The sequence below is a fragment of the Pezoporus flaviventris genome, unplaced genomic scaffold (assembly GCF_033815535.1).
Source record: "Pezoporus flaviventris isolate CSIRO_AGI_PZ_B2104156 unplaced genomic scaffold, CSIRO_AGI_Pfla_v1 ptg000213l, whole genome shotgun sequence".
Taxonomy (NCBI): domain Eukaryota; kingdom Metazoa; phylum Chordata; class Aves; order Psittaciformes; family Psittacidae; genus Pezoporus; species Pezoporus flaviventris.
The window spans coordinates 13,988,867-14,000,944 of record NW_026892761.1 but is presented as its reverse complement, the minus strand read 5'-3'; the positions used below and the strand labels follow the sequence as shown (position 1 = coordinate 14,000,944).

Sequence of the window (12,078 nt, the reverse complement as noted above, 5' to 3'; positions counted from 1 at the left end):
GGTGTCAGAGACAGAGGCTGAGTCCAAAAATCTCTTCAGTTTAAACTCCTGTATGAACCAGTAAGAATTTGGCCTGAATAATGACTAACAGTGTAGAATGGAAGGAGGGAAGAGGAGCTTTGCTTTGGGCCAGCAAAGATAAATGCCCAGTTCTCTCCCACTTTTCAGCAAGACCTGAGGTCTCCCTGTTCAGCACAGAGCCTACACATCTTCCAGATGTCATCTGCATCAGTTTAATATTGAAAATATACGTGTTTTCCCTTAAGGCACTGAGACTGACCATCAGCTGGAAGCTCCCTATGGGGTAAGAGAAAGGCAGCAAACAGGGCGGGTGCAGCAGAAGGGCAGAGAGGGGTCACCCAGGAACAGCAATAGTGGCAGCAGGAGCTGACCAGTGGCCAAGCTGGAGACACTATGGGAAGAAAAAGGCTTCCATAGGGAACCCATTGATTTTTTTCCTGTTGGAAAAGTATTGAAAATTATTGGGAGAGGAAGGAAAAGCTGGAGGGAAGGACACATGCCCTGCAAAGACACTGTCATCTGGAGATAACCTTGCTTGCAAGTCATTCAGGAATTGTGAGGCATCCTACTTAAAAAGTTGTTCTTGTTCCATTTGCTGTTGTGAGCTGGCAAGGTGACCTTGGGATTTAAAGCACTCAGCTTCTCTTCTTGGGCCTTCCTCAAAGAGGAGAGGGGTATTTCCCTGTCACTGCTCCGACCAACTGGGGCTCCCATAACTGAGGGGCAAGATACTCTTCATCAAGAAATGTAGCAGTAGGGCAAGGGGTGATGGGTTTAAACTGAAACAGGAAAGTTCAGGTTAACTATAAGGAAGAAGCTCTTCCCTGTGAGGGTGCTGAGGCGCTGGCACAGGGTGCCCAGAGAAGCTGTGGCTGCCCCATCCCTGGCAGTGCTCAAGGGCAGGTTGGACACAGGGGCTTGGAGCAAGCTGCTCGAGTGGAAGGGGTCCCTGCCTGTGGCAGGGTTGGAGCTGGATGATCTTAAGGTCCTTCCCAGCCCAAACCATTCTATGATTCTGTGATTCTATGGAGAGGGTAACTACCCATCATGATATCTGCAAATGCTATTTACTGTTGGGAGGCAAAAGGACAATTTACTGCTTCAACAGCTGATTTCAAAAGCCAGGATGGATAACCCCTGTAAAACTGCCTTAGTTAGCAGGCAGGTTAAGAAGTAATCCTATCCTGCTATTCAAAAGTTGGAACAGGCCTCCACAGAAGCCTTTAAGTATTAAACTCTATTAAGGCATTTTTTTTTTTAAGACGAAGTCTTTTACCCATTAAATTCCTGCATGAGCACGTGCACAGTACTGCAGAGACCAGAACTTGCCTCCAACACCTCGGTACCCTGGACCTGCCAGTGAAATATCTGGAGAAATCGGGAAGGCTTAATGGTAATTGTTCCTCATGGATATAATAAGGAAAACAAAAAAAGCATGGGCTTGTGACTTGACTCAGGCTGTGCTACAGAGAGAGGTGGTGCTAAAACCTGCAGTGATGTCAGACAAGCAAAGGGCTAACTGATTTAAAAAAAGAAAACCTGGACGGATGCTTTTTTACAGAATTAGATACAACATATTTTCCATCGTTGCCATTTCAAGTAAATGATTCAGCTGGTTTAATTAGGCTCCCAAAATACCAAGGGGGTGGGGAAAAAAAAAGAGGTCACATTTCCAGCTCATCTCTTCTCTCTTATTTTCTGGGTGGAAACAACTCCTCAAACTTGTAAAAATCCAGATACTGCAGAAAGTGTTTAAAACTTCCTTTCCCCCATACACCTTAGACAAAGTACCTTGCTGTTTCTAGGTTGCTACAATGCTGTCCTCTGCTATCCTGTCCTTCAAAGAGATGAACCACTGACAACTCTTACTGTCTCTTTAGGAGATAGAGCTACTCAGCACCTGAGAAAATTAGATCTTGATTCATGTCAATTTAGTATCAGAGAGAAGTGTTCACTGCTAGCCCTGACAGCCCCCGACACCTATCTATCCATCTCACAGGGATGTTACACAGAGGGACAGCAGCAACACATGCAGATGGCATCTGCCATGACCTACAGGGAAAAGAATTCACTCAGCCTGTCCCACTCACTCTGAGATGACAAAGAAAGGTTTCAATGATAAACCACATTTGTACCACTTCCATGTTAGTAATTAGGGGGAAAAAAGCCTCTTTACTAAAGATGTTTAAGAAAGACAAAAGGGGTTTAGCACATAGTTGTGTTTCAGAGCTGTTCCCTGTTCAGACTGTAGCAGGCCAAGTGTCAAAAGAAGAAGTGACATTCCCACAGTGTCTAAGTTGAAATTTATTTCATATGACAGCAGTTACACAGCCACCATGCAAGCCACCATGCACTCAATCTGCATCTAGTGAGGCTAAAGTATGACTTCACATTGCTTTACCCACAAAACTCTTCCAGCTACTTGGTTTACAAATATTAACTAAGTTTAGTTATACTGAACCCATGTGAAGAATGAACTGAGGACAGGTTCATTCAGACAAAAGAAATGCTCTTTCCATTCCAGATCTCTAACCAGGAGACCACGCTTTCTGTCATAACAATTTCATACAAAAGATGTTTTCTCATCCTACAAGTCAGCCCAGTGATTTGATTCGACTCTTCTACTCACAAAGGAAAAAATATTTCTGAAGAGCACATAAACATGTGCCTTTTTGTCTGCCTGATGGAGTTATTAGAACAGCCCATATAAATTATTCTTAGAAGGAATGCTCTGACAGTTAAAACAGGGGCAGTGTCAGAGACATTTCAGACAACTGATTTCTACCCAGCATTTGCAACGATCTCTGTCACTGTCATTCCTAGCTCCTCAATATTGTGCCCATAGGAATAGGTTCTTTTAAGAACCTAGAGCTCTCCAAGGGGGACATATCCATTGCAAGCAAGTTAAACTTACTGAATCCATTAACATCTTGGCAGCTGGAAGAGAAAGCTTCTTCATTGTGAACAGCACTGAGTTTGGTACAGGTCTTGTCGGAAGTAGCCATGGGACCCATCTCCCTCTGCGTGCTGGTCTGAGTCTCCTTCTGCTTCTTGGCTAGCTTCCTTTAGGGTATTTTGAAGAGGGGAGAAATCAAGGTCAGTTTTCCCTCATTAAAAACAAAGCAATGACAAAGTACTTTGAAAATCATGATTATCCTACTTGGTCAGACATGCAGGGCATTGTGACAAACTGCACAAGAGGAAAACCCACAACTTTCTCATATAAGTTTTGTGGTGCACAGTAAATAGAATGATACCAGTCTTTGATCTTAGCTGTCCCTCCCAGGGGCTTATCTTGCACAAACCTGCATCACCCCAGCAGTAGGAGTGCTAAAGTCACCCTTGAAGAGGGTGGCAGAGGTGAAGTCCTGGATGGGTGTCAGCCGCTCCAGGAGGAGCAGAGGGCATGGGATCAGAACCGCTCACTGGGAGGTAAATGGGACATCTGCATCCATCCCATGGAGGTGCCTCGACCTGGGATCGCCTTTGTGTGCTGCGGTGGTAAGTGTGACTTGAGCCTGTGTAAACTGGAAGCTGGAGCAGGAGCTCTGCCTACAGGACAGCAGCCTCTATGGAATTCTGACACGGACCCACACTGCACTGAGGATCAACAGTCAGTGAAATGTGGGGCAAAAGAAAAGGGTGAAGATATTTTAGAAATGGCCAAATATGTCTCTGTTCTGGGAACATTTGGTCTTTTCTTATTTTGAGGAGCCATCAAAACCACTGGCAAAAGCAGCAGCACTGCATGCTCTGAAAACACAACCAAAGCCAAGAGTGTCAGAGGCTCCTCTTATGCAAACATAGCTAATAATAGGAAAATGGAGAGAAGCAGGAAGAGTGAGCTGCTGAGCTTCCACTGACATTTGACTGCCCCGTGCTTCATTCATATAAGAAAGCAGAACTCTTTAAAAATGAATGTGTGACATTCTGCAATAACACCTTGAGGAAACCACACAAATCCCCAGTACCAGCAAAGCACTTTGCTTACACGACTTCCGTAGATAAGAAAATAAAACAAAACAAAAGTGAGAAAAAAGAGATTTCTGTAAGAAGGAGCTTCAGTTTCCTTTTTTTAACTCCAAGAAAAAAAAAAATCCTGACAACAAAATCATTTTGCAAAGAGGTTTTTCTTCACTAAATTTACATGCTCATGGAAAGTACTACCCGTCGTTTAAACTGCAGGAGATTCTGATAAAGATTTTCCTTGCAACATATTCAACCAGGCTTGCTTTACTCAAAATACATGTCAGAGTGGCATTTCCAAGCAAGTTCAAGCACACAGTTGCACTCCAGCCCTTCTTGAGGCCAGTTACACTCATTTGCAGAGAAGGGTCAAAGAGAACTAAAACCTTTGTGCCTGTGGGAAATCCCTCTTTCAAAGAAAGCTGAGCATCCAGAGCAGGTGAGCACAGGTCCATGGAGAAACGTTCAATGGTTGCTGCAGACTTTTGAACAAATACATCTGCTTCATCTGCTCAACCAGTTGAGGTTCAGCCTTTTACAGCTAAGTGGTTTCAACTCAAACCTGTAGCTACTCAAACTGGGCACATAATTACAGGGTGCATATTTAGATCTCACTAAATCTCCATGGTGTATCCACTTCTGTAGATGAAGATACAAACAGGGGGACCATCCTTGAGTGATGAAGCAAAAAGCTGGCATTTAATGATGTTAAAAGCTTTGCTTCCAATGTTCGGCAATGTTTTAGCACAGCCAGATTTATTAACGACGAGCTACAGACATGGGAGCCCCTCTTTTTTTTGGGCTGTGGTTAACAACAATAGTCTTGAAGTGTATTAACCCTGCTGTGTGCTTACTTTAATCCTTTAGATTTGCTAGTCATACATGCCTATGTGACTTCTTTGGCAACAGGAATTAAAATCTCTCAGTGGGAAACACTAATCCAAAATGCACAAGTCCTTAATAACAAGCACTCTGGACTGCTGGGGTGAGCCATTACAGCCAGCCATGACTGCTGGTTAAAAAAGGTGAGTCAAAAAGGGTGAAGTCCTTATTAAATCCCGATTAAATTGTTTGTGGCAATAATTATCTCTAAGTCCCATTGCCTGGTATCTTCTCAGAAACGCCATAAGCTACAAAAAGCTGGAATTGGCAAACTCTTTTTCTCTTTCAATGAACGAACAATAACATTTCTGCATGTGCTAGGCAGGACAAAATAACCCCAAACCCAAGCCCATTAGTCCCCACAGGCCTGCTTACAAAAGCCCTATGCAAAGCAGTTCTACCTGGTCCTGTAGAAGACAGAGAGGCCCCTAAAACATTGGCTTGAATGCCTAAAAAGAAAAGGTGACATGAGTTTCAAGTTCTCACGCTAACTCGCACACACAAACCGGCCGCCTCTGCGCAGGGGGGACCAGCTCCCGCTCACCCGCGCTCAGAGGGAAGCCGCACAGGAAATCCTGCTGCGCCTGAAAAGGCTGCTGCGCTCTTTCCGCAGCACGTTATCAGGTTCCACCTTTCTCCCTCTCTAGTGCAGGAATTTAAAAACTCTTCATCTAAATTTAGAGGGAAGAGGCAGACAGATCTCTTTTGAGGATTTCAGCGCTAAGCTTGCCAGACACATCAAGGGGCTCTTGGTTTCTAAATGTGCCTTTTCTGCCTCCGTGACGTGTCTGGATGGAGTGGCAGCACAGGACTAAGCCTATTTGGGCCTTACCATCATTGTAATTCATAGAAGGGATTATAAAATCGAATGACTAGCATTTTCTAGAATGTTAGGGATGCGACTTAAACCCACAGTTAGGTAGAGGTTTATTTCACAGCATGTCAAAATGCCTTCAAATTGGAAAAGCATTTATCCAGAAATTCTGTTTCCCAAAATAGGGCACTTCAAGAGATCTTTGTGACTCACTGACCAGCTGCATTGGTGCCACAGCTCCTGCTCTCCTGACTGACCAGCCTCCCCCAGACACAACTGCAGACCCGGATGAAACTGCAATCAGTGCATGCGTGTCAATCAGTGCATGGGTGTCAGCCATGGGTGGGCTGCAGGCTGCCACCAGCATGCACCCAGCACACTCTGACACCAGGCACAGGGACACTTCCCATCTCATGCATTATACAGCTGAAAAGGGGAAGAACTGAAGGACCAGGCAGATATTTGGAAGAAGATTCTGATACAATAAACACAGGGTGAAATGGCAAACTCAACAAGGTGATATTAATGGCTGATTTACATTTAAGTGTAAGGAACATGTGACAAGAAGAAAATGGGAATCCAGGGATGGGGTTTACTGGATTGCCCTTTTCAGTTCCACGGGGTTTGTAAATGAATGCACTATACACACACAGGAGGAATGAGACAGAAAGATGCTCAAAGTAGAATAAAACTGTGAAGCCAGCTGTATCATCAGGCAGTTGACGCTGACCCAGCTGAAGCACAGATAAAAGTTACTGGCACTGAACCTCAACTAAGTGTGAATTTGGTAAAAACAAAATAAAGATGGAGATTTGATTCAGCTCTTTTTGAAACTTCTACTATATGATGAGGTCCCCATTTTGCAGAGTTTTTGGATAAATGTTAGGGATTACTTTCCTAAAGCAGCTTCAAACTCTTTTTATATCAGTTTTACATGCATGAATGTTAAAACTGTATCAGCCACTCCTAAAGAGCTCCTCTACATGTACGTTGACAGATTTAATTTTAGATGTCTCACAGGGCTGGATTACATACACTATAATGTGGATTTGCATGCACAGGTAATTGAGACATTAGGTATAGATCACCTAAGTTAAACATGAAATTTCCTCCTACAGAGAAGAATTGCATATTGCCCTCATTTTCTATAAGCAATTTAAGAAAGCTACAGAACACAATTCCTTTTAGATATTTGTGTGCAGCAGCCTGCTAGGAGTATACATATTAGTTAGGATGAAATCTGCACAAATTTCAGGCAGGCAGCGACCAGCCGCACAAACACCCAGCACTGGTTAAATAGCAGTTCTCTGCCCCCTAAACCTGTAGTAGATCACAAACTTAATTTGAAAGAACAGTTTCATGCTGGTGTAAAAAATAAGGGAGGGATTATACACGGCAATAGGGTCTGCAAACCACATGTAATCCTCCTGCTCGTGCTGAGAATCCCTAAGGCCTCTGCTGCAATACTGCACATCAAATAAGACGTTTGCCAAGGGGACATGAACAAGGAAGGTAAATCTAGAAACCATAACCTACAAGCAAAGGCCAAAGGAAATATGGATCTTTAATGCAGAGAAAAGAAAATCAAACAGAGCTGATAGGTCTTCAAACATATGAAAAGACTCCACATGAGGAAGCTGTTCTGCCTGCCTACAGGGGCTAGGAAAAAGCAATAGGGCTAAGCCATGGATGTGCAATTCATGTTAAACTCTGTGCATTGGAGGCTGCCCATCTCCAGCCGACCATGCAGGCAGGCTGAGCAACATTGGCAACTGGAGCTCTTTAACCAGAGAGCGAGAGGAAGGAGAGTTAAAGCAGTGCAGCCTTCTGGGAGCCTGACATGTGGGTATCTCCTGCCCATGCTTTGATGGTCCTGCTTGAAACTGCAGCTCAACCCAGGCTCCCTTTGTGCAGACTGTAAGGAAGGGCAGGGACACCTTCCACTAGAGCAGCTTGCTTCAAGCCCCTGTGTCCAACCTGCCCTTGAACACTGCCAGGGATGGGGCAGCCACAGCTTCTCTGGGCACCCTGGGCCAGCGCCTCAGCACCCTCACAGGGAAGAGCTTCTGCCTAAGAGCTCATCTCAGTCTCCCCTCTGGCAGGTTCAAGCCATTCCCCTTGGCCTGTCCCTACATCCCTTGTCCCAAGCCCCTCTCCAGGTTTCCTGCAGCCCCTTTAGGCACTGGAGCTGCTCTAAGGTCTCCCCTTAAGGAGCCTTCTCTTCTCCAGGCTGACCCAGCCCAGCTCTATCAGCCTGTCTTCAAATACTCTCTAGCCTAAGCATATTGGCAGCTTACTGCTTCTTATAGCCACTCTAAGGGCAAATCCTCCACTTACAGGCACATATAATGACAACTTTACTTGCACTGTTTTAGCAGCTGCCATGGTGAAGCCAAGCTCAGTGCAAGTCATTGCAGGAGAAGAAGGAATTCCCTAGAGTAAAGGTGAAGAGTGAGGCCCAGCGGCATCACTTTTTACTTGCAAAGCAAACATTACCTGACACAAGGAAGGGACCTAGTGTAGATATAAGATGCCGTCAGTATTTTACACTCTGTGTATACAAACACAGGGTCTTGAAAAATGTAGGGCTGCACTCCTGAAGCTTTACTTATCATTTACCTATAACTACATAAACCTTAGACAAGAAAGACACATATAAGAGCCATACAGACTAAGCAGATGCTGGTACAGCCAGCAAACACTGTCCTCTGCAAAGTGTAGGCTTGCAATCACCACACAGATGTTCTAAATAAATCTCACTTTCTGGAGTTTAATTATACTTTCTTTTAGTTGCTTTCACTAGACTGGCAGAACTGGTGATTCATGGTTCTGGTTTTCCTGCATCTAACAAGAAACCAGTTTCTTCTTAACATTCTGATTTAGCAAGCTGACCTGTGCAGGCAAATCCCCCATCCATGGAAATATATGGAGGTATTTATGTATGTCTGTGGTTATACAGTTTTGCCTATAAATAATCAATGCTTTATTTCTTTTCAAATGGCCCACAAAGGGTGGAAATAAATTCAGCACAAACTCTGTTATTTCAGAAATGGCAAGTGTAAATTTAGCTTAATACCTCTGACAGAGCCTCTCTGGTGGAAAGAAACTCCTGGCTGACACCACCACCACAACTAAAAACGGTATGGAATTGTGATGGGAGTTATAGGGGCTTCCTACACTGCAATGGCCTTGGTACTCTGGCCACTCAGGGAAGAGGGAAACAACATACTGGCCACGGAGTGACCTTTCCTTACAAATAACACTACCCTGAGTGCTTGTAGCACATATGCGAAGCTATGTATTTCCAGAAATACGTCTCTGGCCTGATAACAGCCTTGATTCCATTTCATTCCACAAACATTATGCAGCCCAGGAGAAAAAAAACCAAAACAAACTAAACCAACATTTCCATTCACAACAGCATTTCCATTCCTTTTCCTGGTGAGGATTTAATAAAGCCTTGATATGGGCTGCTGCAGTCGAAAACACTGCTCAGAAGAGGCGTTTGTAAAGCCTCCTTCAAAGCAGATGAACTGCTGTCTGTGGCTCCAGCCAGGAAAAGAAACTGCAGCTTCCACCCGTGGATGGGCTGCTGTCTGACACCGCACATCGTAGCTCATCACCTATTAAACTGCAGTGCAGTGTGACAGAGCTAGTAACTTTGTACAACAAACCTTTGATGACATCTGCATGGGTGTAAATACAGAGTAACTCCTCTGAAAAGGTTCATACATCGCCCTGGCAACAGCAATGTGCTGAGTGCACCGGGACAGGAACTCAGGATTCCACATCCAGTTCTTCCCATCACAAACTTGAGTTCTGTTCAAAGATCTCATATCATAAGCAACTAGCTTTTAATGATGGGTAAATGGAAGTACACAAAACTGTGTCAATCCTGCACAATGACTTAGTTAGGAATAGAGGCCTTCTGGGTTTGTATTTCCACTTGAAGCATGTTAAAGATCTTTATGACCTTCTCTTTCAACCATAATATCCTTTCCTATATGTTGTAGGAAGTTTTTTATGAAGTATTGCTATACAGAACCCCCATAATAACTATTTACCCATAACTATGTACACACAAAATAGCTAAAAGAGCTGCTCTTATGAATCAGTATTTTTGGTTGGTCTCACCCAAGCTGAGCTCACCTCAACCATCTTACAGAATCAGGCTTTGTGGTCCTGGATTGTAGCAGAACACAGGACAGGCTGAAGGCAGAACTCCAGTCTAGAGATTACCACAACACTTATGGCCTCTCTCTGTAAAAAACAGTTACTCCTGATGTAAGGCTCTGTGACTTTCGCAGGCTTATCATTAAGACCTCTTTAGAAGAGTTTGGGTTGGAGATTTTGCTCCCTAACAAGATGAAATGCCAGATGACATAGGGCTGAGAATTACCTGAAAGCAGATAAAAATTACTCCAAGAAGCACAACTTTGAAGTCCAGAAACTGAAACTAAAACTACAGTGATGTAGTCCACGTGATCTTATTTAAATGTCTGCCAGCAGATCCATCCAAGAACCTACTGGCAACTCATTCAACCGAATTGGGCTTCAGGACTAAAACATTCATACAAGGTCATAACACCAAAATCAATTCTATTGGAAATACATATACATTCTGCTGCTCTTATTTTCACAGCTTCTCAAATAAACTTAAATCAAACCTCTTGCTCATAGGAGGCTGCTGCAATTTCTATCAGCTTTGGCTAAGAATTACACAGTCCTTTGCAATTTCAGATTTTCATCTGCAATCATAATGAAATGTCCAATTTCATGTGAAACTTGAAAGATGACACGCAATAAAACTTTATCATGTGCTCCTTTATGGATTCTACTCCTTTCTTCTCTCACTACTGGAGCATCCCCCCATTGTTAAGGGAAAAAAGAAACCACAAGCAGAGCTTGGTTTTCCGAGATCAGGGAATAAGCAAATTGTCAATCTGAAACCAAATGCTGACATACATAGGATCATAGAATCATAGAATAGTTAGGGTTGAAGAGGACCTTCAGATCATCTAGTTCCAACCCCACTGCCATAGGCAGGGACACCTCACACTAAACCATGTCACCCAAGGCATAGCCTGATGATAGAAGTATTTACTGTGTGATGACTACTTACGTGTTACCTCTACCACAAATATACTCCAGCTAGCAGAGCTCATGCTTGATGAGGCACTTGGGACACCACAAGCACAGAGCTAAGAATGAGCTCCCTGCAAACAATGTTGGGCGCAGTACTAGGGAGATGCAGTTACATGATTTTTGCATCCTGAGCTCAAATCTCCATCGAGTGCTTCAGTGGGCTGCTATGAAGACAAGCTTGCCTGATGATACCTCTGGCTTGTCTCTGCTACGATATACTGCATGGTGTACGCCTGCCTTATTAAATCTTATTAAACCACTTGCTTCTGCTACTGCTGAAGCTCACTGCAACCTCAGGCTGGGGTGACCTCCAGAGATCTGTCTCTTCACTTTTCCTGAGTCATTCTCCAGTTCCCTGAGAATAAAGTTCTAGTGTATTGATCCACCAAAGCCATTACAAGACAGCAAAGAGACTTAATAATACCCTTACTTCTCAAGCACAGTAATTCTCAGCTGTTTAAAGCAATGCTGTTGTGCAGCTGTTCAAAAGGGGTCACACAGGGCTCAGAAGTTGATTCATCTTTTTAAATACACGCATCTCAAAGTAAAATAAAGCAGGAAACATCCTGACCACACACTGCTGCTGAAAGAACACAAAATTACCATGGAAAACTGAGGTCTGCATTTTTTCAGGCAATGGTGCTGACTGGTGAGGAAACCAAACCAGCAGATCAGTGCAGAGGGCACTTTCCTGACGTTCATGAGAAATGTGCAGAAGAGAAAAGGTTGTAGCAAGAAATGCAACCAGCTAGGAGCACCTATGTTAAGACTGTTTCCTACTTTAACACTTGGTTAAACTTCTCTTGGAATGTGACTACTCAAGGACAAATTCCATTCTTGGTGAACCAGTGAGAAGTCTAGAGGAAACAGAGTTACTCTGCATTTACAACTGGAGAAAGCCAATGCTCATTACGGTGTCTTTAGGTGGGGAAGGTTCCTCTTTCAATTATTTTCTGATGGGTCATTGAGAAGCAAAATCACTCCAACAGGTGGCACAAAGGGATCCTCACACTTAACTCCATTGCCCTGCTCTTTGTATGCAAATCAACTCATATGGATGAGTTGGAAGTGGAAGTCGACTTCCACTAAAATTATTTAGTGCATTATTGAATGCACTCATTTCACTGACCCGCAAACACCTTCCAGCTGTGTCCACAGGACAAAGTCACAAGATCAAGACAAAGACAAACTGTAGGAATAGGCAAAGGAGGAGGTTGCCAGGGGTGGTGGAGGGCTAGCACAGCAGATGT

General features: G+C 43.8%; 1 protein-coding gene across 11 annotated transcripts in view; it reads right to left on the bottom strand.

The window, feature by feature from the left end:
• PTPRT (protein tyrosine phosphatase receptor type T) overlaps positions 1-12,078 on the bottom strand; it is a 469,312-nt gene that overhangs the window by 57,701 nt on the left and 399,533 nt on the right. For 6 of the 11 annotated variants that reach the window (XM_061441421.1, XM_061441418.1, XM_061441425.1 and 3 more), the window contains one exon: positions 2,936-3,084. In XM_061441421.1, coding sequence (XP_061297405.1) covers positions 2,936-3,084 — 149 coding nt within the window. Of the gene's footprint in view, positions 1-2,935; positions 3,085-5,270; positions 5,319-12,078 lie in introns of all 11 variants that reach the window. The other 5 variants (XM_061441416.1, XM_061441417.1, XM_061441420.1 and 2 more) reach the window with 1 other exon arrangement.